At 50.1% G+C, this 27,636-nt stretch overlaps 1 protein-coding gene across 1 annotated transcript in view; it reads left to right on the top strand.

The window, feature by feature from the left end:
• The window catches only part of Pgbd5 (piggyBac transposable element derived 5), a 64,503-nt gene extending 43,205 nt beyond the window's left edge, over positions 1 to 21,298 (top strand). Inside the window, exons 2-7 of the mRNA XM_021220458.2 lie at positions 5,757 to 6,184; positions 10,154 to 10,288; positions 14,315 to 14,495; positions 16,255 to 16,452; positions 18,439 to 18,544; positions 19,672 to 21,298. Coding sequence (XP_021076117.1) covers positions 5,757 to 6,184; positions 10,154 to 10,288; positions 14,315 to 14,495; positions 16,255 to 16,452; positions 18,439 to 18,544; positions 19,672 to 19,867 — 1,244 coding nt within the window. The 3' untranslated portion in view covers positions 19,868 to 21,298. The remainder of the gene's footprint in view (positions 1 to 5,756; positions 6,185 to 10,153; positions 10,289 to 14,314; positions 14,496 to 16,254; positions 16,453 to 18,438; positions 18,545 to 19,671) is intronic.
• The last annotated feature ends 6,338 nt before the right edge of the window (positions 21,299 to 27,636 follow it).

Here is a 27,636-nt window from a genome sequence, read left to right as displayed (position 1 = left end):
GATGGGAGTCTCCTGCCTGCATGTCTTCTGGCCTTCACACTTTTAGTCTCCTGGGTCTGCTGCTCCTTGTTCTGACCCAGCCTAGTACTCAATGTCAAATAAAGACACCAAAGTCTGTGCCTTGTCATTCCCCTGCCTCTGAGCGATGCCACCGTCTTGGGATCCGTTTCTGTACCCCAACTCCCTGTTCTCATTTTCTTCTTTCTCTTCTCTCCCAGCAGGGTGTGGGTGGGTGCACAGGGGATGCAAAGGATATAATTAGCACCCAGGGAGAGGCAGCTCCAGCCTTCGTGCTTTTCTGGGACAGCATTGTGATGAGGAGGACATGGGTATCCAGGGACCAAGCTTTGCCTGCTGCCATCGACCTGAGCTGCCCTGCATTCCCAGTGTGTGAACCCAGGGCATACCCAAAGTCAAAGCAAGCAGAGGCCTGCTAGTGGAGCAAGGCTGTGTATTTGGAGGGGCCATGGGTCTGTAAGAGCTGTGATGGGGCTATACCTTCAGAGCCTTCTAGCTGGATGTACTTAGGTGGGTGAGAGGCAGCCACTTGTCCAAGTGGGTCCATCTAGGAAGGAAGCCTGGAGCTGTCCTCCCTGCACACACACTGTCCAGGCAGAGAGCATAGAGGTAGATCCGTGCCCAGGGTCATGGGTCAGACAGAGGACCAGCTGCATCCACACCATCCATTGTCCCGTGTGGTTCTCACTGATGTTGTTTATACCGTCACCCTACTTCCCTCCATCTTGCTGTTGCTAAAGAGCTATGTTCAATCAGGGGCTGGCCTGAGTTAGCGGTCTTAGCTTTGCCCTTTTGTTTGGGTTGGAAAAGCCAGGCCTGTTCACTGGGCCTTGTAGAATCTTTGGCTTCTCCAGAGTTAAGACCCGCCTGGGCCACCCCGGTTTTGATTGCTTCTTTGGACTCACGGTCATTTTTTTAAATGCTGGGGCAGGGTTATGAGACTAGAAACGTGTTCTCTGTGTCCAGCCTGTCCTGCGTACCCCTGCGACCCTCTGTTTAAGTTCATTTGAACATAAGAACAGATTTGAATCCAGGGTTTAAGAGACTGTACAGCCTGGATCAAGTGCACGCACGGCCTCTGCACACAGGTGCACAGGCGCAGCCCAGTCTCCCCACCCCTCCTTGCTCTCTGTCCATGGATTCTTCCTGTGTCTCAGCGAGTGCTGGTCCTACTGACTGCCCTGTTGTCTTCTCCCATCCATCATGGGCTTTCCCTTCCCCTTCCTCTCCTTTCCTTGATAGGGTGCCACTCTATGTAGCACAGGCTAGCCTATAACTTGCTATGTAAACTAGGCTAGCCTCGAACTCACAGCAGTCCAGTTTCTCAAGTGCTGGGATTATGGGCACACTTGGGATGGCAGGCCTCTCCCTGCACTACCTTTCACCGAATGAGATGCCCAGTGTCTCCAGAGTCAGTGTGTGGTAATATGGTACATCCCTCTTATGGTTTTAAACTCATTGGATTTAACCTGGAGAGAAGTGACTCCAACTCTGCGTTTAAATATGAATTGATCGTTAGCTGTTCCACAACAACCGCTGGCAATATCTGCCCCCAAACATCCCAATAGCTGTCTTTATCCCCGGCAGCATGGCTGCCCCAGAATGTTCCGGAATGGAAGATGATACTCTTCTATTCTGATAAGGGGATCGGGGGCTCATTCTGCCTTCGGGGTGTTTATTGACAAGCGTATTGATGGTCATGAAGTATGTGTTGCCTGAATGAAGATTGAGCAGCCCGTTGTGTCACCTGCAGCGGAGATCAGTCCTGCCTGTGGAGGCTGTGCAGCTCTGGTCCCTGTTCAGGGACTTTAAAGACTATACCTGTCTGCCTTTGGCTTAGCGCTCAAGGTGAAGGAAGGCAGAGGGAACCAAGGAAGGAGCGGTCCCCCAGGAGTGGTCCCCAGGGGTGATCCCCAGGAGTGGTCCCCAGGGGTGGTCTCCAGGGGTGGTCCCCCAGGTATAGTCCCCAGGGTTGGTCCCCAAGGGTGGTCCCCAGGGTTGGTCCCCAAGGGTGGTCCCCAGGGTTGGTCCCCAAGGGTGGTCCCCAGGGGTGGTCCCCCAGGAGTGGTCCCCAGGGGTGGCCCCCCAGGAATAGTCCCCAGAGGTGGTCCCCCAGGGGCTTGCCCCAGCTGGAGAAAGGAGAGACAAGAAAAACACAACTGGACCCCGAGTTGCCTCCAGGAAGGTTATGTGTCTGCTGCTTCTGCCCAACACCCAAAGCACCTTGCCTTTTCAGATGGGCTCCATACGTACACACATCAGTGAATCTCTTGTCCTGTCAGCCTTCCATGGCACCATTGAAGGTCTGTTGCACATGGCTGACCCAAACCCATCACTGAGCAGTGACACAGGCCCCTCGCTTTTCCTACTGAGCTCAGCAAAGATGCATGGAGTGCAGAGCTCACCCTCCCCTCTGCTAATCTCCATTCTCGCTGTGTATGGGTTAGGTGTTAAGCATACCACACTCTGAGCTTGGAGGACAGAAAGGATTGGGCAGCCACGACCTTGGCCTTCTTGCTTCAGTAGATGTCAGAGAGTGGGTGTCACAGGCAGCCATGTCTGAGTAGAACCTGGGGCCTGTGCAAAGGGCAGGCAATCTGTGGGGTTGAATGAAGAAGCCAGAGGAGGCTCGGAGCACAGTGGGCTAGAACACCAGACCCTAAATACAAGTGGTACGTCTTCCAGGTCTCCTACCACCCATGTTCCAGTCCTCCCTGCAGTTATGACACAGGCTTCTGTCCTTTACTTACCCACTGGGTGACTTTATTCTTTTCACCCCACAGCAGGAGGGTGTCTTGGAGGGGAGAGACACAAGGTTGCTGTCCCCATGGGGCCATGTGGCATTCTTAGTAATCTCCACAGACACAGGCAAACTCCCATACAGAGCTACAAGCCAATCATCTCTGTAAGTCACCTAAAGAGCACGGGCTATGCCCTACTTCTGACGTTCTGTCTGAATGGGGTTAGTGCCCCTTGGGGCTAATGTCAAGTTATATAGGTCATGTAGAAAGCTAGGTGAGGCTGTGGGTAGGAGCTGCATCAATGACACCTCTCCTTCATGACAACTAGACTCTGTCACCATATTCCAAGTGGCAGGAACCACAGCAACCAAGAAAGGCCAACAGGGGAACTTGTCAATCCGAATAGGTGAGGGAAGCCAGCCACTCTGTAGTGTGTTCAGGAAGCAGGCTGAAGCAGGCTTCGGCAGTCCATCCAGAAATGGCCTGCATGGAAGGGAAGATGACTCTAGACCTGACTTCAGGAAGAGAAAATTCCATGCCTCTCAGTCAGCATGATACAGCTGTTACAATGTTGCTTCTGGATGATATAGCAGTTACAATGTTGCTTCTGGATGATACAGCAGTTACAATGTTGCTTCTGGATGATACAGCAGTTACAATGTTGCTTCTGGATGATACAGCAGTTTCAATGTTGCTTCTAGACGATGTAGCAGTTACAATGTTGCTTCTGGACGATGTTGCTTCTGGACGATAAAACAGTTACAATGTTGCTTCTGGATGATACAGAAGTTACAATGTTGCTTCTGGATGATACAGAAGTTACAATGTTGCTTCTGGATGATACAGCAGTTACAATGTTGCTTCTGGATGATACAACAGTTACAATGTTGCTTCTCCTCGCTGGTCTCAGGTCTGAATAATTTATGGCTCTACCCACAGGAGGCTGCCAGGCCTACTGAAATGCACAGATGCTCACTCGGGCACTTATGGCACACCAGTAAACATAGGCCTGTGTTTCAGCATCCCCATGCCAACAGGATCACCTCCTGGATCGGTTTGGTGCACTGGTGGCAGCTAGGTTATTTGTGTGTGGCTGGGACCAGTGAATGTGGTGGCCGCCCTACTGTTAAGGTGAACAGAAAACAGAATCTGCTTTGCAAAGCCCTCAGTGAGGTGCTTTCCTGTAGGTGCTGTCCCAGAAACAGCTGCCGAGCCTTGGACTTGTCTCCTCATACCAGTGCCATGCTGGGCATCTGGCATACGGGTTTGCTCACCTGACTGCAGACAGACTTTAGAAGTTGATCTCACTCAGTCTGTTCTACAAAAAAAAATGCAAGAGCTGGGAGCAACCAGCCAATCTGATGAATTTTAAGGAGTCGGGGGGTGAGGGCTGTGAAGGTGGCTCAGTGGTGAAAGCGCCTACCATGTAAGCACGAGGCCTGGAGCTGGGATCCATATAGGTGAGCTCTGGGCTTGATTGAGAAACCCTGCCTCAATGAATAAGATGGAGCTGAGTGATTGAAGAAGATGTCCAATCTCGACCTTGGGGTTCCATATGCATGTGCACATGCACACATGTATGTGCACCTCCTACATGTACCCACACACACTCATGGACACACACACACATGCATGCGCAAAATAAAAACAAAAAAAGGTAGTTGCATGCCCAGATCTGGCCACTGTTCAAAAACCTGGCTGCCTCATTGGCTTTATCTGTGAACAACTTGTTTTTTTGTTTTGTTTTGGGTTTTTTTTGTTTTTGCTTTTTGGTGTTTTGGGTTTTTTTAAGCCATAAAAGCTGGTGGGAAAACTCTTCACATAGTTTTTATTAAAAATTGCCACACGGATGCAAAAGAAAGGTTACTACAAATCAGAGTATGCTGCTTCAAGCCTGTATGATAGAATTGCAAACAGTAGCTCCTAGGAATCATATAAACACGTGCACATGAATGCACACACATGTGTGCATACACTCAGAAGCCTCAACTTAGGACTTCCTGACTTTAGGGTAATGCACAAGCAGGGATGTATTTGAGCAGGAACCACATGTGTATTTTAAACCTGAATCTTTTCTCTGTCTAGCAGCATGTTAGATGATACTTCTGAGGTTTGGAACAGTGATGTTGAGCTATGGCTCCCTATCACTTGCCCTTGTGAAGGGAGCAACTGACACCCACAGTCTGCTGGGACTGAATTAGAGCAATCTGGCTAGGGCGACACATGCATTTTCCACCTAAGATGATTTGGGTTCATGGTGAGAATGTTATAGTAAGTTGAGTCTGGGATGTGTGTGTGTGTGTGTGTGTGTGTGTGTGTGTGTGTGCATGTGTGCACACATGCTAAGATGCTGTTATCAGTCAAGTTTTGTGAGGCCTGTCTCTCATTGGTGAAACTGTCTTACACTAGTCCCTTTGGATTAACCTAACCAATCGTTTAAAATTATGTGGGACTGCTTAGCAAAGCTTGCTCTCTACTGGCTACAACTGAAGCATTATGGGTACAGAGTCCCCTTAACTCATACAACACATGCTGGAGAATGACAGGGTTGTACATGCTCACTCCCTCTACATCTCTCTCCTCAGATCGCCTCACTGGGTGAGCTGCATTCGCCACTGATGTCCTATAGAGTATATGAGGGGACAGCTTAGGTGTGATGGGCCTGACAACAGAAGGCTCGGGGGCAGGAGGACAGGGTTGCAGGGGGCAGAACAGAACAACAGACTTGGGTGCTAGGGAAATCATGTTGGGAAGGAAGGTGGGAATAATGTGTATGATCCGGGGAGCAGAGAGTTGGGGGAAAGCAGGAGCCTCTGAGTGACAGGAGCCCAGGGCTTGTGAGAGCCAGGCCTCCATTTGGGCAAGGCATCGGACGCAGGAGGGAAGGAAGGGAGGCTAGGCAGGGCTGTGGCCTGAGGCCCAAGGCCAAGAGGACCCGGCCCCTGTCAGGTGGTGATGGTTTTGGGCGTAAGTACTCAGCCTGTCTTTGGGTTTCAGGTCCAACCAGAAAGATGCCACCCAGCGCTAGCGCGGTGGACTTCTTCCAGCTCTTCGTCCCGGACAACGTGCTCAAGAACATGGTGGTACAGACCAACATGTATGCCAGGAAGTTCCAGGAGCGGTTTGGCAGTGACGGTGCCTGGGTGGAGGTGACGTTAGCAGAGATGAAGGCCTTCCTCGGCTATGTGATCTCCACTAGCGTCTCGCACTGTGAGTCGGTACTCAGCATTTGGAGTGGAGGCTTCTATAGCAACCGGAGCCTTGCCCTCGTCATGAGCCAGGCCCGCTTTGAGAAGATCCTCAAGTACTTCCATGTTGTAGCCTTCCGGTCCAGCCAGACCACGCATGGGCTCTACAAGGTCCAGCCCTTCCTCGACTCCCTGCAGAGTGGCTTTGATGCTGCTTTCAGGCCGTCTCAGACCCAGGTGAGATCATGTGTGTGCACTTGCATGTATGTGCTTCCACACGCAGGTCCATGCATGCAGATTTGTTTGTGCATGTGCATATGCGTGTGTATATGTGCACATGCACATGTGTGTGTGTCCATGCATGCAGATGTGTTTGTGAGTGTGTGGTGTGTGTGTGTGTCCATGCATGCAGATGTGTTTGTGCATGTGTGTGTATACATGTGTCATATGTGTTTACATGTGCATGTGTGCATGCATACATGTTTGTGTGCCAGGTGTCATTGAACACCTGAGACTTTTGGAATGGATCATACACAGGAGAGGATTTAGGACGCCTTTCTCCCTGTCCTTGCTTACTTTCTCTAGTGACTAGAACAAATCTCTTTAAGGTCACCAGCCAGACTGCTAACCTTATGAGCCAAATGTGTTTATAAGGGAGGGTGGGGCTTGAATTCCAACCCCCAGACAGCTGGAATTTAACCCTTTACTCGGAGCTACAGCAGTCTCCTTTTTCCACCTTCTCCTCATCCATGGCTTTTCCCACTCGAGGCTTTACACAGACCCAGCCTCAGGGTCCCCTGTCATGTTCACTGAGGGGAACTTCCTCGCTAGGCACCTTCTGGTTGGTGAAGGAATGACCTGGAATTGCGGTGATTCATTCGGTCACTGGGACTTCTTAGATGCCAGAGCCTGAAGCCTCGTCCAGGGGCTGGTAGCTCAGCACTCTGTCACAGCCCCGACTCCAGATATCCTGAACCTGTTCCAGAAGGCGGAGGCTCTCAGGACTCTCAGCTCCTGACCCACACTGCCTTCCACGTCCACCTGCACGCAGTGCTGTCACACTCAGTCTGGTGACAAAATCTCAGAACTGCTGTTGACCTAGCACAGTGAGGAGGTGCTGATAGTTCAAGGGTGCTGATAGTTCAGGGGTGCTGATAGTTCAGGGGTGCTGATAGTTCAGGGGTGCTGATAGTTCAGGGGTTTTGCTCCTAGGTAAGCCAGCTGAGTTTCCTCTGTGGAGAGTTTCCAGTGACACAGTCTTACCATTTTTACATTTGCAACTGTCTTTTAAGGGGCTTCTGCTGGGCTCCCACTCCTGATAGTCCCTCTCCTGAGTCCATAATGTTCTCCTATTCTGCACAACTGGAAACTTCAGGGCTTTCGTGGGGTCTTACTGTGTCTCAGGCCCATGGGCTTTGGAATACTCTGCACAGGCGCTCCTACCGTTCTAGAACTTGCCAGGCACCTTGTGTGAGCCAGAGGTGCAGTGTGGGGGAGGGGTGGCAAGCTACATCCTTGCCTGGGAACTTCTCTTCCCTTCTTCCTAGAAGTCTGCCTGCAGACCAGTTGAGACACTGTTCGTCTCCACACCCTTGTCAGACTTGCCGTGGTTCTCAGGAGTGGCCTAGAGCCTGCTGCTCCCTGATACCACCATTATGACTCTGCCCTGAACACACAGATGTTCACACACACACACACACACACACACACACTCAGGGGCACGACTGTCAGCATACAGCGTTGGGAGCTACCATTGTAGCAAGTGTTACCCTTTGCAGAAGGTTTTACAGAGTCCGCAGAAGACCCCAGAATCTACGAGCAAACAAAGCAGCCATTTTTGTGTGATGCTCACACACAGGTACAAGGTGGGAAGTGCTACTGTCATCAGAACTGGAGTCAGACTAATCAGGGGACATCCCTGGAGAGGGATTATGCAAATAAGTAAGAGATGCCTCCCTTGCCCTACACCCTGGCACACCCTGAGTGGCTTGTCACACAGAGGGGACTCAGGGATGGTGCTGTGTGGCAGAGCTGACTGTTTTCCCCAGAGGAGGAGGATGAGGGAGACTCAGATGCTTGCTCGCCCTGCTGTGATGTGTTGCAACTGTGGTTAGAGATCATGTAGAGATGGGCTCCCTGACTCTCTGAGGGGGCCCTATTCTTGGATGGCTGGAAACAGCAGACTCATGGTCTGGACAAGGAAATGAGCAGGGGAAGAACAGGGAGCCTGGGCCACCTTCATGCCATCTTCCCTGTTCCTAAGACCCCCCCCCCCTTAGATTGTCCGTTTTGCTAGATAGTTCCACATGGGGCTTTGAATGTTTCATAAGCTGCAAGGAACCAGAGAATGTGAGGGTCTGGGCTGTAGCACTGGCAGGCCAACTTGTCTGCTCCCAAATTGAGCAGTGGTAGGGGTTCCTACTGAGGTCCTCGGGGCAGAGTGTATGCAGTGTAGAGAGGTATGGCTGATACTTTAAAAGGAAAAGATTTATTTTTATTTTATGTACATGAATGTTTTCCCTGAGTATATGTAAATGTATGGGCATACATGTGTGCATTATCCACAGATTGGGGGAGGGCATTGAACCCCCTGGAACTTGAGCTCTGCAAGGTTGCGAGCCACCACGTGAGTGCTGGAAACCACACTTGAGCCTTTTACAGGAAGAGCATCACTAAAGCCTTAAGGCTGATGCTTTAAAACATAGAACTGAAGGTACTGTTACCAAAAGAATGCAGGTCACAACTGCTAAGACCACTGTCCAGTGTCTATGCCAGGCCATGGCCTGATGGCCTAGTGCCCACTCCAGGCCATGGCCTGATGACCCAGTGCCCACCCCAGGCCATGGACTGATATGGCTTTTGGGGGAAGACCTCATGCCCCAAGCAGACTCAAACTTGCCGAGAGAGAGCCACACTTGACCACCATCTCCAGGATCTTAGATCGTTGAAGCTTCCCCTGCACAGAGTCAGATACTAATTTAGACTTTATGTGGTCTCTACTGGGTCCTGTCCTTTCTTTCATGTGGCCACGGAGTTGCAGTGGATGAGAACAGGGGATTATTCTAATAAGTTTTGTTTAGGGAGGAGGGGTGATTTGAAGACCCTCAATCTAGAGCCCCCTGTGGTGTGGAAATGAGCGTGTATACATGTCACCTTGCTCAACTGTGGTTATCCGTAACTGTGGCATAGAACAGCAGAGGGAATCACAGCACAATGCCACCTACAATGTCCCCGGAGGCTTCCCAAGCACCTTCATTTGAAAAACCAACTTAGAGTCTTTTGCTTCATTGTCCTGTCTTTGAAAGGATCATAGATTTCATGTTATCAAGAAGTTGACATGCCTGGCAGTCATGATGCACGCCTTTGATCCCAGCATTTGGGAAGCAGAGGTAGGTAGAGAGCTATCTCTATGAGTTAGAGGCTAGCCTGGTCTACAGAGCAAGTTTTCAGACAGCTAGAGTTATACAGAGGAGCCTTGTCTCAAAACAAAACAAAACAAAACAAAACAAAACAAAACAGAAAACAACAACAAAGAAGTTGCCATGAGTGAGGTCCCAGACTTGCTTAGGGATCGGGGAGTTGGAGCGATGGCTTGTTGGCTAAGAGCTCTTGCTCTGCTTGCAGAGGAGCCAGGTTCACTTCAGAGCACCCATAGTGGACAGCTCACAACCACTGTATTTCCAGTCCCTGGGTATCAGGTACCTCTGGCTCTGTAGTCACTTTCAGTTGTGTGTACGCACCCCCATACATGCATACGCCCATACATAACTCCATACACACTGACAGGAGTTGGGGCTGGAGATCCTAGGCCTGTGATATAGATCCCTGATACGGGCCACAGTCCCAAAGACTTAGAGAGCCAGACATTCCGAGGCACCAAAGGCGGACTGGGACAGCAGCTCTGAGTTTGCTGTCTCACGCCAACGAAGATTAAAGGCACAGCCAGTGTGGGCATTTGTAAAGTGGATAGTAAGAACCATGACCATCGCTTGAGAAGGAACATCCACTATGCATCAGGATGGAGGTGAGCGTGCCTGTGCCTCCCAGGCGAACCCTCCCTAGAGCGGCAGTGCAGATAAGGAGACTCCTGGTCAGAGAAGTCAGGTGACTTAGTCACAGCCTCTGAAGGTGTTGCTGGGAGCGGAGCTCACATTGCCCTGTGAGAACATCTCCCCACCCCCCGCCCCCGCCCCCGCTTTCCCACAGGTGCTACATGAACCCCTGATTGATGAGGACCCTGTGTTCATTGCCACATGCACGGAGCGAGAGCTGCGGAAGAGGAAAAAGCGGAAATTCAGCCTGTGGGTCCGCCAGTGCTCTTCAACTGGGTTCATCATCCAGGTGAGCCACTGGGAAGGGGGCGAGAAGTGTCAGAAGTGGGGAGCTCTGGGATGGGCAGACATTGGGGAGATAGGAAGGATGAGGTGGGGTGCCATGGGCCCAGGGTGTTGGGGAGTTAGTTCAGTGTCTTCCAACTGTCACACTCATCCCCAGCATTCAAGCAGAGGCCAGTCTGGTCTCACTTAGCCTCCTGTGGGATTGCTGGTTCTTGGAAAGCACACAATCGTACCTGACTCCACCCCTGTAATGTAGAGGTTGTGACATGATCCCAGGACCTAGGGTGCCAGACACTCAGAGGTACCAAACATGGGCTGGGATAGTAGCTTTGGGTTTGTCTTGGGCTGATGAAGATTAAAGACACAGGGAGCTGGAGAATGTAAGGCAGAAGCAAGCCGTATTAAGGAGAATTAGGGAATGGCGAGAGATCGAGGAATAGAAAGAGAAGCTCCCAAGAGCTGGAGGGGTTTCCAGGTGGAAAAAGCCATCAGGCTTCCTTGTCTAGGGTTCTTAGAGGGCCCTGACAGACGCTGGACCATGGCTGAAGTAATTGCTTTGAGATCAGCTAGTTGTCTTGACTATCATGGACCGAGCCAATGGCAGCCCACATGCTCCATGCATGCCCTGTGGCCCAAATGAGATTACCATGTGTTGTTCAGGCCACTAGGGGTGGCTGGAGTCCCACTCTGTCCTTCTCTGGGATGCGTTTGCTAACAACATGCTGACCTTGATGGCATGCTAGTCTCTGTGTTGCTGAGTGGCTGTGTGGTTGAGACACCTTCAGCAGGTGTCTCAAGGGCTGTTACATACACCATTCTCTCTTGTCACATTTACATGGCCCAGTCCACAGCTCTTCCCAAGTTCCAATGTCCTGTAATTCATTGCCATCTGAAAGTGTCAGGCAAAACACTCCAGAAATAACTGGTTCTTAAGTTCTGTGCCTTTCTTGAGTAGGGAGAGGAAACCTGAGGCCCCACCCCGGAAGTGAGTTGTCCTTTGCAGGACGTATGCACCCCGTACACCCCACCGACCAACCCATAGGTCACCCCGCATTTGTGAGTCTCTGGATGCCTCTGGTGCGACTTCTGGATTTCTGGCTAGGCAGAAGTCCATGCCACACTGTTCACACCTTGAGAAGGCAGTAACGTCATACCACGTTCACACTTTGAGAAGGAGGAGGTAGCAAGCCTGGGCTTGCCCACGTGGACAAAGTGCTGAGCAGTTTCAGATGGTCCTGCAATTGTGTTCCAAGCCAAGGGCAAACTCTGAGCCGCCCATTGCTGGTGTTGGGGAAACTCTCCAGTCCCAGGAGAGCAAGACCCTGGCCTGACTCTGAGTCCTGGCAATCTCCAGGCCTGCGAAGAAGGCAGTTCACATCAGTGACCAGAAACTTGTACTCTAGACTACACCACGTTCCAGCTGCACTTATGAGTGCTGGTGGAAGGGTCTTTTATGATTAGTGTCTCTTCCTAACTTGATTTTACATTCAGCAACCCTCACCCCAAAATCCCAGAATACCCATAATTCTATACACGCTTTATTTTTTTTAAGATTTATTTACTTTCATTTTATGTATGTGATGTTTTGCCCATTTGAGTGCCTGTACACCATGTGTGTGCCTGTGTGCACCACGTGTGTGCCTGTGTGTATCATGTGTGACCCTGTATGTACCTTATTGTGCTAGTGTGTACCATGTGTGTGCCAGTGTGCACCATGTATGTGCCTGTGAACACCATGTGCACCATGTGTGTGCCTGTGTGTACCATGTGTGTACCTGTATGCACCATGTGTGTGCCAGTGTGCACCATGTGTGTGCCTGTGTGCACCATGTTGTACCAGTGTGCACCATGTATGTGCCTGTGAGCACCATGTGTGAGACTGTGTATCACGTGTGTGCCAGTGTGCACCATGTGTGTGCCTGTGTGCACCATGTGTGTGCCTGGTTCCTGTGGAGACCAGAGGAAGGCATTGGTTTCCCTAGGACTGGATTACAGATCACTGTGAACCACCATTGGAATGCTGGGACCAAACATAAGAGCAGCCCATGCTTTATCCACAGAGCCATCTCTCCAGCCCTAGTAAATGCTTACTGTTCTCCGTATTAGTTACTTTTCTTGCCACTGAGACCTAACACAGGACAAGAAGCAACTTAGGAGAGCTTTCTACTAGTTCAAGACTAGGCAGATATAGCAGGAGCAGGAGCAGCTCCTGTCTGTGGCAGAGGTGAGGTAACTGGTTACATTGTGTCAACAGTCAGGAAGCAGCACTCAACAGGAAAGAGAGGCCAGGATGTAACCCTCAAGGCCAGCTTACCCCATCCTTCAGGAAGGCCTCACCTCCAAAAGGTTCACCAATTTCTCAAGCCAGTATCACCATCACTGAGGACCATGTGTTCAAACACACAAACGTGGAGAATATTTCCTATTCTAACCACAACCTGCAGAAATAGCCCTTTGACTGTGTAGCCAACATATCTATATAAACGACGCTGGCTGGAGCTAGAGGGACAGAGACACGGACAGCCCTCGTGGCTCCCAGAGAGTGATGGACATACACTGTCCTGCCACCTAATTGCCCCAGGAGCTTCTTGAGCTCCACAGAGAACACATCAGCTGATGCTCTGACTTCAGCCTTGTGGTGCCTGAACACAGGAGCCACGTGCGCCATGCGCAGGCTCCCATCCTATAGTGTGGGAGGTCAACAGGTACGCCTGAGACAAATGCAGTAATTTAAAAAAATCCCTGAAGAACAGTGTTTCTAAAGCTGAGTGTGTACATGTGAAGAATCAAATAACATGTTCAGCTGCATATTACAGAAGACCTATGGTAGGCCAGAACCCACCAGCTTCCCAACCATTGCTGAACCCGGCACCACTTCTCAGTGAAGGAAGTACCTATCACCCATTGTGCTGAAGACTTTGTTGCTGTCACATCCCTGTGCATTGACCTGAACACAGAGTCGGGCTTTTCTAGTCTTTTTTTTTTTGGGGGGGGGGGTTCGAGACATGGTTTCTCTGTCACTTTGTAGACCAGGCTGGCCTCAAACTCAGAAATCCGCCTGCCTCTGCCTCCCGAGTGTTGGGATTAAAGGCGTGCGCCACCATGCCCGGCGGGCTTTTCTATTCTTAAGGACACCAGCACTTAGTAGGTGAGCTGCCAAATGCATCAGACAGGATGGGTCCCAACATAGTAGCTGGGTCTTCCATGTGCTCCTTCTGGGAGTTTCTCAGAGCACCATTGGTGTCCCAGCTCCTAGCAGTTCCAACATGTCAGATGACTCCAATGTGAGCTTGCTCTGCAGGACAGGACAGGCATAGGAACGTGACAGGCACTGCTGGGTATCTGTCTACATAAGTATGAACATTCCCTGGAACTTCTACTTTCCTTCAGTGAGACTAGTCAGCGCCCTACCTGCGGGTCTGGTCTGCCCCTGAGTCCATCCTCTTTCCCACATACATGTATTTGGTGGTGATCGTGGAGCTGGTATGGCTCATGTGTTAGGAACTGTTTAGCTGTTTACCAAGCCTAGCATGGCCTCTTTGCTTCTGACCCTTGGAGTGTGTCCGACCTCCGTTGACTCTCTAATGCAGTGAGACAGACAAGGGCTGTCTTACCTGCCTTTGGGTTGACTAGTCATTTTGCCCAGTGGGCGATACCCACTAGGCATGTAAGAGCATGCCTAGCCCTTGAAGTACCCTTTGATTCTATTTGTGTTAGTGTGCATGTGTGTGCGTGTGCGTGTGTGTGCACACGCATGCGGACTTAGGAACAGGTTTGCATCAAATTTGACTGCCAGTTTCTCCATCTCTAACTGCTCCTCTCCCACCCGTACTCTTTCGGACAGAAGCCTCCAGGCTAGACCACGAGCTGCTCAGGTTTTGGGTAACCATGGTGGTGACCTAGGACTTTGTGAGGCTCATGACATGGGGTGAGGCGGTTTCCCGTGTTCTCTGACCCCATGTTTCCTGCGGCCTCGGGCAGTGGTCCTTGTTGCCCTTGGCACTCTGACCCCTCTGCCTTTCTGTTCAAGATCTATGTCCACCTAAAGGAAGGCGGTGGCCCAGATGGCCTGGACGCTCTGAAGAACAAGCCACAGCTGCACAGCATGGTGGCCCGGAGCCTGTGCCGGAACGCGGCGGGGAAGAACTATATTATCTTCACCGGGCCCAGCATCACCAGCCTCAATCTGTTTGAAGAATTTGAGAAGCAAGGTTTGTCCAGCGGCTGTCCCAGCATGGCCAGCTCCTTGGGGGTGGGGAGTGACCAAAGAATGAGGAGGGTAGGAGCAGTGACTGGCACAGATTGCTCACAGCATCTCAGCTGCCCTGTGTGTCTGGGTTCTGGTGCTCTTGTGGTGTGCGAGTCCTGGGCTCACTGTCAGGTAACAGCATTGGCACAGAGCCCAGGCACTGCCAATCTTTTGGGCATTCCTTTGTGTGTCCTTTTCTGTGTGGTTCTGGCCATGAACGGCCTGGAGGAAAAGCCCCTCATAAAACAGGGTCTAGAAAGTACCAGAGTCATCCTCCGTAGCTGGTGAGTCTCCTTCCCATCTGGCAGAGCCCTCTGTGGTCAGGAACGATCCTACAGGCCTCAGAAGGGTCCTAGGCTCCTGGAGCGGGAGGCTGCTTGTCCTTTGCAGACTGGATAAGCCTCCCTTGAGTTTGGCAGACACTGGATGTAAAAAGCAGAGACCTAAATGCCAAGCTATGCTGGGGACAGCTGAAAAAGCATAACTCATAGACAGCAGCTACTAGAATTGAAGCATTTTGCTCTGCAACACGGTGGATTTCAGATCAGGCCTTAAAACTGAACCCTCTTGTATTGTGGAGTGACAGGTAGCTTACATCCTGGGCCCAGGAAGCCTGGTTGAAGTGAGGGGGCAGGCTGCCCCGACCACCCAGCATTGCGGTCTAGGTAAGGATGACCCTCTGAGTGGGGTGGTGCCGGCAGACTCAGCCCATCTGTGGCAAGAACCTAGCAGGAGATCGGATGGAGGATGGAAGGAAAGCTACAGGACCTGTTCCTAGAACCTATGACACAGCCGCTTTGGAGGTCTGGCTCTTCATGAAGCACGGTGGGGAGCTGGTCTGCTGTCTGACCTATGGTCTGTGGAGGCATGTCCATAGAAGTGTAACCCTTAATGGTGTGTGCATATATATGTACGTGAGGGTCCACCTCTTGATTTGCTCTCAGCACTGGGAGTTGGAGTGTGTGCTTGAGTGTGCGTGAGTGTGTGTGTGAGTGTGTGTGTGTGTGTGTGTGTGTGTGTGTGTGTGTGTGTGTGTGTTTGTCCAGTGTTAGATCTGCAGAGCTGCATGAGTGTTGGACATGGCCTGGGCCTCTGGGGCACCTTCCCTGGGAGGAGTTAGGCGAGTTGCTTCTGAGACCCCCAGGGAAAGGCATTCCCTGGCTCAGCAAGGTATGAGATGGGAAGAGAACCCCTGGGTGGAAGAGAATAACTGGATATGAAATTTTGCCTTTTTCTGAGGTTAGGCAATATAGAAATGATGTCACTATGAATTTTTAGAAGCATCTAGAGCCACTGAGTTCTCTGCAGTGGAATACCACGTGCCTTTTCTTCAGTGACAAGAGTCCCAAGAGCTGACGGGTGTGTCCATCCCGAGGTCTCTGGCTGTGTTGTTGGGCACAGCCATACCATCCTTATCACCACAGCTATGACCTGGGGGCCTTTCCTAATGTACGTGTGACACCTTAGCAAATTCCATTTATGGACACAGATGGGATGCTATGCCCCACAGTGCCAACCAAGATCCCCGTTGATAAGGGCCATATTGTTGCATTAATCCATTGCTTGCACTATTTATAGCCTCAGTGACCTTCAGGTGTGCTCTTACAGAGGGATAGGGAAAGGCCTCAACAGCCGCCTCTGAGGGTTCCGCTCTCCTTCCCGGGTTGTGGGAGGGGTACCCTGACAGTGGGACATGTGACAGCTTGCATCTTTCCTTCCAGGGATCTACTGCTGCGGCCTCCTCAGCTCCAGGAAGAGTGACTGCACAGGTCTCCCTCCATCCATGTTGACCAACCCTGCCACCCCACTTGCCCGGGGCCAGCACCAGATCAAGACAAAGGGCAACATGTCGCTGATCTGCTGGTACAACAAGGGGCACTTCCGATTCCTGACCAATGCCTACTCCCCTGTGCAGAAAGGTGAGTAGGGAGTGTGAGTGTGAGTACAGGAAGGGGTCACCCGGGGCATAAGCATGGAGGGCCCTCACGCAGTCTGTGTCCCTCGTAGTTGGTTGTGCTGTCCTGGGAAGGGGCTGTAGGAGCTGCATGAAGCTCTTAGCTTGCCTTGGCTGAGCTGAGAGGGTTTGATTGACAGGTGGTTTGGTCTCATCTTGGTGGTAGGGTGCGATAGCTCAGTTGTTTGGGCAGGGTAATTGGCTACATTGTGGGTGGAGTTTGTGGATCATTTTATCATCTCTGACTCCTGGAAGCAAACCGCCTTTGTGATCCTGGCTGTCGGGCAGCTTGCTGTTGCCCTTGTTAATTCTCCAGGGATTTAAAATCGACTCAGAGTAGAGGGACTTAATTAGCCCAGAGTCTGTATTTAAAGACACTGACAGTTAAGACCGTGTTAAAGTGTTGAGACAAACATTGAGAGGATTGCAAAGGAATCTGCAGGCGCTTCCAGAGCAATGTGCATTCCTATGTGCATACTGAGTGTGTGACATGTGTGCTCCTGGGGTGTAGCATGTGTGCGATGTATGTGTATGTATAGTGTATACACATACCATGTGTGTGTTTATATATATGTGTGTATATATGTATATATATATATACTACTATGTATTGTGTATGTATATATATATATATGTTTATATATATATATATATATCTCATGTGTGTTTATATATGTGTGTAGTATATACACATGTGTTTTATATATATATGCATACACATGTATATATATGAATATACATACCACTATATAGTGTGTGTATAGTGTATACACATACTATGTGTGTTTATATGTGTATATATGTATATATACTACTATATAGTATGTGTGTATATATATAGTATATACACATATCATGTGTATGTTTATATATGTGTGTATATATATATATACCCTACTATATACTATGTGTGTGTGTGTGTATATATATATATATATATATACATATACATATAGTGTATACACATACCATGTGTGTATTTATATATGTGTGTGTGATATAGTATGTATAATATATATATAGTATGTATATATTATGTGTTTATATATGTGCATATATGTATATATACCACTATATATACTATACACACACACACTAGATAGATAGATAGATAGATAGATAGATAGATAGATAGATAGATAGATAGATGTACAGTATATGTATGGTCATGTTAGATATGTGGTAAAGTGTACCTATGTATTTATGTTCTCCACATAGTGTATGCCTCTGTAGTCTGACATAAAGCTAGCCAGTACATGTCCAGGTGCACACAATGCTGGGAAGGACACCTCCATCTTTGTTCCTGTGACCTGCAGAGGGTACCCAGACAGTGCACAAGCAGGCCAGAGGGCAGACATCATACAGCAGCCATTGGTGCAATAAAATGGGGAGACCCTGTGGGTTCCCTTTTGGTCCCCAGGCCCTGCTGGTTATGAGTTGTGCCATGGCTCTGGAGGTGCATTGGCTTCGTTCCCTTTGTGTGTGTAGAGGAAAATTCTGGGTAGATGAACAGTGATGGCAACTAAAGAGTCATGGAGAGGCCCCTGAGAGGTGTGAGGGCGTTGGGTCTGGGGTGGAAGGGCTGGCCTCCCTGTTCCTCTGTGACATGATCCCACCCACACTGTGAACAGCCCAGAGAAACTGCCGATACTGTCGCCCTCCACCAGCCCCTGACCCAGCCAACCAGGGTAGAGAAGCCTCCTTCCCCAGTTCTCCCCGGCCTGTCCCCGGAGCGTCTGCACGTGCCTGTGACTGTGTCATTGTCCCTGTGCCCATGAAGCTACCGAGTCTAGATGGCAGATGACTGTGCGCTTGTCTGCCTCCGATGCCTCCTCGTACCCACCGCTCTGCTGAAGCACGTGATGGACGGTGGTGGTCCAGTTTCCCACCACGCCCCACGCCCAGGAACTGAGCTGCCTGGATGAGAACTGAGCTCCTGTCTCCCCCACAGGCGTCATCATCAAGAGGAGGAGCGGGGAAATCCCCTGCCCTCTGGCCGTGGAGGCCTTTGCGGCTCACCTCAGCTACATCTGCAGATACGACGACAAGTACAGCAAGTGAGTGCGTGCGTGGGCGGCCGGGGGTGCGTGGGCAGTCAGTGTATGTTCGAGTGGCGTTGGGTGCTTGGGAGGCTGGTGTGCATTCAGGTGACATCAGGTATGTGGGCGGCCAGTGGGTGCATGGGTGACTGGTGTGCCTGTGACATCCGGTGCGTGGGCAACTGCTGGGTGCATGGGCAGCCAGTGTGCATGGGGGTGACATCAGGTGTGTGGGCAGCCGGTGTGCATGCGGGTAGCATGATGACACGCTTTAACACCAGCGCAGTGGTGTGTAGGGAGGGTAGTGTTGGCCCAGACATAGTGAAGAACATAAATATGGGGCATGAGGACCCATGAGGTAGTCCCAAGCCCTCATCCTGCCCCGCAGTGGCCTATATACCCATCTCCTCTCGAGATCCCTGCACTCCACTGACACCCCAGGCCTCCAGCCCCACCTGAGGTACCCGCCACTGCTCACACCCCATTGGTGGGCATCTTGGCACATAGTTCAGCCTATCTTCTAGGCTTTGTCTATCCTGAGCTGGACTCCCCGGTGGTCTTTATATATGATGTGGCCAAGATGTAGCGACAATAAACAAGATAAGAGAATCCTAAAATAAGGTTCTGGGCATAGTAATGTCTTCAGGGTCAGCCCCAGGGTCCCTGAGTCTTCCCTGAGGAAAGACAAATGGATATCAGGAGCACATTCGGGAATGAGAGAGAACACATCCTGGAACGGAGGGATTAAGCATTTAGACGTGAATGGGCCTAGAGTAAGGGCCCTGAGAAGGCAGATGCTGGAAGATGGGGCAGGGCCTGTCTGAGCCCCGCCCCTGAGCCCCGCCCCCAGCTGGTTCCCAGTACATCTACCAGAAGGGAGTGTTTGAGATGCCCTGGCCTGACACTCAGCTGCTCGGCTCCTCTCCCCTGCGAGCTATAACCAGCGTGCCCATTGTGAGACTTTTCTGAGGAGATGTGGACAAATGCCTGCTCTCCCCACTGGACACTAGTGACAGATTAAAGAGTTCCCTCAGTCTTGTGGGTTTTATTCACTTGCTAAGTCCTAAAGAGCTTCCCTCCTCCCATAAGGGAGCGTGTAAATCTCAGAAAACAGCCACACACCGCCGTACCTCCCCTCTTCCCAGGTATTTCATCTCTCACAAGCCAAACAAGACGTGGCAGCAAGTGTTCTGGTTCGCCATCAGCATCGCCGTCAACAACGCCTACATCCTGTACAAAATGTCAGACGCCTACCACGTGAAGAAGTACAGCCGGGCACAGTTCGGAGAGAGACTTGTCAGGGAGTTGCTGGGCTTGGAGGACTCATCGCCAGCCCACTGAGACTGCTGGCCCAGGGGTGTCAGGGACAAGAAAGGAGCCTGTCACCTGCCTGCCGGCTGGAGGGCCCATGTGTGATCAGAGGTCTGCTTTCTGCATCACCCCCACAAAGGGTGGCTCCCCAGAGCCTGATACAGGTGCCCTCGGAAGGTACCAGCAGTGGGACCAGTGGACCGAGCTCCGCTTTCCAGAGCGTCAAAGATCGTGACGGGCTCAAGTTCAGACCAGGCAAGCTTACAAAATGGACCCCTCGGTGCCACCCCTCAGCACCCGGGGAGTGGGTTCCCAGCATTCTCCCATGAGCTCAGTTTAGATGGCTCCCTTGGAAGAGGAGATGCAATGTGGTGCCATTAAAAACTCAGAGCCAAGGGGGCGGGGGCGGCTGCAGCTTGCTGACTATAAACAGGGTGTTCCTGTTCTGTCCTCCACGGGCTGCAGCGAGCAGGGTGAGGAGGGGAGAACAATGCCGGGTTTTTTTTTGTGTGTTTGGTTGTTTTGTTTTGTTCAATGTATCTTCAGGTTAATTCCCTACTGTTGCTTAAGGTCTACTGTGAACAGATGTGCACCCCCCAACTCCCCACTCTCCGACACCACCTACCTTCACAGCTCCCTGCATGATCACAGTTCTGTTTCCGGCCTGTGGCAGGGCAGGAAGGGCCGCTGGCTTCCAGGACAGATGTAGCTATGGCTACCAAGGCCTGGGGAGCCTGCAGGCTGAGTACTCTGTCACCTTGTCACTGTTGGCAGAATTACCTGTCTTCAGAACTCTATAGCATCATGAAAACAAAATCCTTCACCTCCCTCTGTCTGTGGGGATGGGGTCCCCCAGAAAGGCACAGCAGGATTAGGAGGCCCTGGCTGGGGACTGGCCCCGTCAGGAAGGCAGTGGGATCTCCCATAGACCCAGGCCCTTCCCACCAGAGGTTGACATATCTCCATGGAGCCTGAGCCCCAAGGTGGGCCCCCTGTCTCCACAGATGATGGGAAACAAGGATTTTTCCACACCTGGCAGCCCTTCTTCCTGATCCAATGCCACCTAATGTCCTCAGATGCAGACTGTCCTCAACAGGGGCTTTGGGGCACTTCATTCCTTCAGTGAGCCGAGGCGTGGCCGGCAGCAGAATGCTCTCCACGCCTTGTCACATCTGTGTCCACTCTCTCCACAAGCACCCTCGTCTGCGGTGGGACCCGAGATGCCACAGATCACAGGCCCAACTTCAGTTTGTGTTTAAGATAACCTTTGCTGTACCCTTAATCGGATCAAAAGCACTTTTACCACATGGAGAAATATATTTTTAATTTGTGATGCTTTTCTACGAGGTCCACTCTTTCTGAGTTCAGGTGTTTCCAACACTTAGGGAGTCTAATGAAGGCCAATGACTTTTTCTTTTCTGTCCAAACAAGAAAAATAAAAATAAAAGTCTATTTAGATGTTGGCTGTTAGTACGTGGCTTTGTTTCAAAGAGTTAGAAAGCTGTTCCCCTTGAACTTGCTTTCCCATGTGTGACCAGGAACGTGTGAGCTGAACTGTTCTTGGAATCTTGAAACATTGAACAGTTTATAAAAAGAAATCAGTTAGGATTTGATGTGTGAATATATTTATAATACATATATATATACACACATATATGTATGTATTCATATATTTATATATTCATATATATACATATATACATACATATATATATATATATATATATATATATATATATATATATGTAGCAGTTCTGAGTGTAGTTGTCCAGCCCCCCCACCATTATTTTTAGTCTTGGTTACCTGAATTCAACTGTGATCCAAAAAATACTAAATGGAAAATTACAGAAATAAATAATCCATAAGTTATAAGTTTTTATTACAGCACATTGCTACAGTTGCTGTATTTTATCATTAACTTCTTACTGTGACTAATTAAACTTTATCACAAGAGTGTATGTAAAGAATTCTAGCACCCACAGAGGGTCTTGGAGCTCAGAAATATATTTATTCCCTGCTGAAGGATGGATAGGAACTGCTGAGTCTCCCCCAGACTGTGGTGTGCATCTGAGGCCAGCAGGTGGCGACATTCTACAGACTGTCAACTGCTGGAGCCTTCCCAGGTCTGAGATGCTGTTCATGGCTCTTTGCTACCTGTTCTGTAAATAGTGGTGGGGGTGTGGGGGAGGGATGGTAGGTAGGCAGTGCGGGGCACTGCAGCCTGTGAGGCATCTGTAAGTTGAAGAAGGTCTGAATGGCCTGTGGTATGGGGTAGAAAGCCTCCCGGGCCTAGACTTGCCTCCACAGCATTGGTAAGATGTCAGGACTCACAGCTTCTCTTGGTCCTCAAGCAGACACTGGCTTTTCAGGAATCAGACAACCCTAGTGACCAGGGAGAGGCCCCGTGTCAGCTTCCTGTCACCAAGACAAAAGGCCGGTCTGCTAGATTGGAAGACAGTGTTTATTCCGTTCACTCTGCACATTGTGTTAGCATTGGCCCTTTCTGCTTTGGGTTAAGGCAGAATTTCTTGACAAGAGGACATGGTAGAACAAAGATATTGACATCATGACAGGCAGGAGAGAGAGAGACAGAGAGAGACAGAGACAGAGAGACAGAGAGAGACAGAGAGACAAAGAGAGAGAGAGAGGAGGAGGAGGAGGAGGAGGAGGAGGAGGAGAGACAGAGACAAGGAGAGAAGAGGGAAGGAGGGAGGATGGAGCCCAGGTCCCAGAATCCTCTTCAAGGGCACACCCTGTTCCACTAGACACCCTTCCTAAAGGTTCTGCCACCTCCCAGGAGTGCCATAAACAGAGGAAAATGTCTTCAAATCTCTGCCTTTGAGAGGACAATGAAGGCCCATATTCCAGTGGCCCAGGAAGTGATTCTCATGAGAGGCTTAGCACAAGGCCCATGGCACCTCGGCATCCCATGGTCGGTGAGGCCTCTCTCCCTTTAAGCACGTTCCTCAGGGGATTTCTTTGTTACCAGGCACAGAAGTGAAAGAACCACGCACTCCAGATCCTCCCATTTCTTCAAGGCACCTGACTCTCGAGGCTCGAAGCAGCTCGGGCTCTGAGGCGGTAGTGTGAACTCGGCTCAGGTTGTAAAAATCCATGTGTTTGCCCCTTTCCTTTCCAGGCTCAGCATTTACCCGACAAGAGCCTCAGACTGGGACACTGTCTATTACGGTCATTGGGTCACCTTTGAATACTTAGGTGGGTCATCCTAGGCAGAAACTCCTTGACTGCTAGCCAGGGAGGCCAACCACCAAGATGGAATAGTCTGTGTACAGGCGTCCAGATGAACACTACCCCGACCCAGGGCCTGAAGGGTTCAGATCGCTCATCTACAGCCATGGCCTGGACCCACGAGCACTATCTTCCAAGCCTTCTCCTTCAGGTAGAGGATCCTGACCATTCTTGGGGAGCAGCCATGACAGGGGAACTTGTGGTCGGAGAAGACTGGAGATTTCGGTTTCTACCAACACCTTCTTAGTGTTTTCCCTCATTTCCTCCCTTTGTGATTTTTATTTAGCAGTTTTCCAGGGCAGACAATCACTTTTATGAGGACCTATGTGTGTCGCTCTCCAGGATGTCACAGCCACAGAGCCTCCTAATAATGCACAACATTAGTATAGCGAGGTGACCCTCATCTGTATGCAAGCACACTGCACAAGGTTTATTCATTTACTTATTTATTTATTTGCAAATTCCATAGCCCATGAGCTAAGTCCGGGGTCTTCTGTGTGACACGTGGCCCTGTTAGATAAATCAGGCATTGGGGCTGGAGAGATGATTCAGCGGTTAAGAGCACTGGCTGCTCTTTCAGAGGTCCTGAGTTCAATTCCCAGCAACCACATGGCGGCTCACAACCACCTATAATGGGATCTGACATCCTCTTCTGGTGCATCTGAAGTCAGCTATAGTATACTTATGAATAATAATAAATAAGTCTTTAGGCCTGAGTGAGAGGAGTTGACTGGAGTGAGCAGAGGTCCTAAAAATTCAATTCCCAACAACCGCATGAAGGCTCACAACCATCTGTACAGCTACGGTGTACTCACATAAAATAAATCTTTAAAAGAAAAAAAAAAGAAAGAAAGAAAAGATAATTCAGGTATCCAGTCATGGTTGTTTCTTAACAGAGTAAACAAAACTCTAAAATGCAGTCACACACATTGCGTTTTCTGATGGCCTCTCTTGGGGTGAGAGGGTATGGGACATATGCTCACACAAAGCACCAGGCTGAGCACAGCTGCTGTTATAGTTTGGATATAGAATGTCCTGGGAACTGATGTATTGATGGCTAGTCCCCCAGGAGGTGACAGAACCGTGGAGACACTAAACTGAGCGATGACTTAGTCCATAAATTCTCAGCTGAGTGAGCTGTCAGACGCTGGGCCTGGATGGAGGAGGTGGTCACTGGGGACATGCCATTACAAGCTTTGCCTTGTTCCTGGTCCCTTTGTGCTTCCTCAGCCATTTCCTTCTGCCATGGCGTTTCTGCTGTGCTTCCAGTCTGTAAGCCATGCAGCGAAACCATGGGCCAAGATAAACCCTTTGCCTCTAAATGCAGTTCTCAGATACTTTGTCACAAAAATCGGGAGATGACCAGTATATCTCGGATTAGGCTACACTTGGGACCCCGCCCAGGGCTGTGGGAGATGAAGAGAGGACAAGCCAGGGTTCCTTGCTGCCCCTTTCCGAAGACGGTCTCTGACCCTCCTCTTCCCATCTCCTCCTACTCAGAGGCTGTTCTGGACGCCAGCGCCTCCCATGACCTCTGACCTGATGGCCCTTGCATCCTCTGTCCCCACAGGTACCACAATCACAAGTGCACAGACCCAAAGACGATGTGTGAGCAAAGGAGAGTTGAAAGGGAGCCCCTTGCCCAGTGTCAGGGCTCCTGAGTGACTTGGCCAATCACCTGTGATCTAGAGACCTGGGGATTTGCATAATACCTTTTCCAAGAGAAGTCCTGATTACCAAGTCAACCCAGGGAAGTCCTTCTTGACTGAAGTTTAAATAAATGAGAGGGGTACAGTTATGGCCTTGTTGAACATCCGCGGAGGTCACAGTGAGCAGGAACTGTTGCTATTAGCAATGGCTCGTGAAGAGGATGATTTCATTTTCCAGGGTTCTGTTTTTAGGATTGGACAGATGGTATCTTAGTTAGGGTTTTACTGCTATGAACAGACACCATGACCAACACAACTCTAATAAGGACATTTAATTGGGGCTGGATTAAAGGACCAGAGGTTCAGTCCATTATCATAAAGGTGGGAGCATGGCAGCATCCAGGCAGGCATGGTGCAGGAGGAGCTGAGAGTTCTACATCTTTATCTGAAGGCTGCTAGAGGAAGACTGGTTTCCAGGCAGCTAGGATGAGGGTCTTAAAGACCACACCCAGTGACACACCTACTCCAGCAAGGCCACACCTCCCAACAATGCTACTCCCTGGGCCAAGTATATACAAAGTCTCAGTGATGGCTTCATGGTTAAGTGCACTTATTGCTCTTGTATAGGACCTGGCCCTAGTTCCCAGCACCCAGATGGTGGCTCACAACCAATCATTTGTAACTCCAGATCCAAGAAATCCAGTAATCTGCATTAACCTCTGCTAGCATCAGGCATACATGTAGAAATATACATGCATGCAGGGTGCACATACATACATACACACATACACACATATACACATACCATACATACATACATACACACATACATATACACATACACACATACATACATACCCACATATACACATACATAATACATACACACATACATACATACATACACACACATGCACACATACATACTGGGAAATAACTCATGCCTCTTGCTCATAAACTAAAATGATTCTGAGCAACACATCTTTCATAAAGTAGGACATTAAAATATTTATTTTAATAACTTTCAGTGTGTGTATGTGTGTGTGTGTGTGCATGCACGCACACTTGTTTATCCATTGTGTGCCAAAACACAGAGGGGCAAGAAGAAGATAATAGATCCCCTGGTGCTGGAATTACAAGTAGTTTTGAGCAACTCACTGTGGGTGCTGGGAACTGAACTCTGGTCCTCTGCAAGAGCCGCGAGGGTTAACTTCTAAGCCATTTCTCGAGCTTCACCTTTAAAATATTTTTGCTGGAGGCAGAGGCAGGTGGATTTCTAAGTTCGAGGCCAGCCTGGTCTACAGAGTGAGTTCCAAGACAGCCAGGGCTACACAGAGAAACCCTGTCTTGAAAAACAAACAAACAAAAAAATATTTTTGCAACACATTATAACCATGCTTGTAGGTTTCCTGCTGGCCAAAGATGTTTCTAAACCTTTTTTAAAAAAATTTCAGTGATTTCAAAAACAGCTCCCAGAAAGTGCAAAATTTACCTTCACCCCTTTCTGTGTATGCTGATGTGATGATAACTTTTAAACAAACGGTGACTGTCTCCAGCTCCCGTTCTTGTTCGCTTCCCTCTCTGGTCTTGTCCGCATCTCTGCAGCACCTTCTTTCTATCCCCTCCCCGGGATTCCTTTGGTTGAAGGAGAGTTGGAGGGACATAGGTAGACAAGGAAAGGGAAATGAGGCTGAGAGGGCGGCTTCTTGTTCCCAGAAGTCATTGCGAGAAGGCGTGGGGGTGGGTATCTAAACAGGACCAATAGGGGCGAGAGGAAGACTTGAGGATTTATAAAATACCCAGGCCGGAGCGGACTCCCACGGGGTTTCTCCATCCTGAAGGAGCGAAGCCGTTACTTTTCCTTTCTCCGTGGTTTCTCCTGGATGTTCAGTTCTCTGTCCAGCCCAGAGAAGGAGTTCAGTGACCTCCTAGATGACTCTCAGCACCCCCATCACATTTCCTGGCTTCTCCTGTTCAGATTGGAGACGCCTACTTAAGGGTGTACACCTGACTTGGTCAAAGACTTGGACGTGGCCGTGACAATCTGGTAAGGGCTCCTTCTGAGCAAGGGGACACTCCCACAGCTAGCATGGTGGAACCCAGTCATCCCCACCGCCCTTGCGAACAAGGAGAGTCGGGAGCGGGCTTCAGTCGGACACTGATTTCATACGGCTGGGTGGAGGTGGCTGGCACGAGGTATTTCCTAAGGGAACTAGAGCTCATGCCAGAACTAATGGGTCACGAGGGATTACAAAGTGGATCTGTCTTCCCGGGGAGGAAGAGAGAGCTCTTCCCACTTGCTATACCTGGGAAAGGGCCGTGGGAGGGTCACCCCAGGCCTCTCTCTGCCCAATTGCTCTCAGCTGGCATTGGGCTCTTGAGCTGTAAACAGCGGAGTGTAGGCACCTGGGGCCCGCTGGAGGCAAGGAAGAGACTTGCTCCGTTTTCTCTTGAGCAAAAACTCAAAGTAATCTTGAAGTTTTCCGATGTAAAGGGAAGAAAGCCTGCTTTGAGGTCAGGATGGGGAGAGCCTGAAATTCAAATGCAGGAGGGTCCGACTGAGCAAGAGGGCCGGGGCTGTCTGGGTAGGAAAGCTTTGCTGCGGGTTGGTACCTCTAACGGGCCTTAATTGTTTCTCCAGAGCCCACATGGATACTTTTGGGTGGCAGGACAAATGCCCTCTCACACATATGCCCCCTCCTCAGCCCAGGCTCCCCCCACCCCCACCCCACCCCGTGTCCCTGTTGTATATGTAATGCTCTCTGCTGGCCTTGCAGAAAACAAACAGCAGGCTCCAGAGGCCCTAAGCTGCCCTAAGCTAGTTAGTAGGGAAGCATGCAGGGCAGTGTCTGTGGGGCTGCAGGGCAGACTCAGTGATCCAGCCTTACGTCGGTGACAGTT

Source organism: Mus pahari, chromosome 20 (assembly GCF_900095145.1).
Source record: "Mus pahari chromosome 20, PAHARI_EIJ_v1.1, whole genome shotgun sequence".
Classification (NCBI taxonomy): domain Eukaryota; kingdom Metazoa; phylum Chordata; class Mammalia; order Rodentia; family Muridae; genus Mus; species Mus pahari.
Note: the sequence above shows the minus strand (reverse complement) of the source record. Positions and strands in the feature narration are given on the sequence as shown.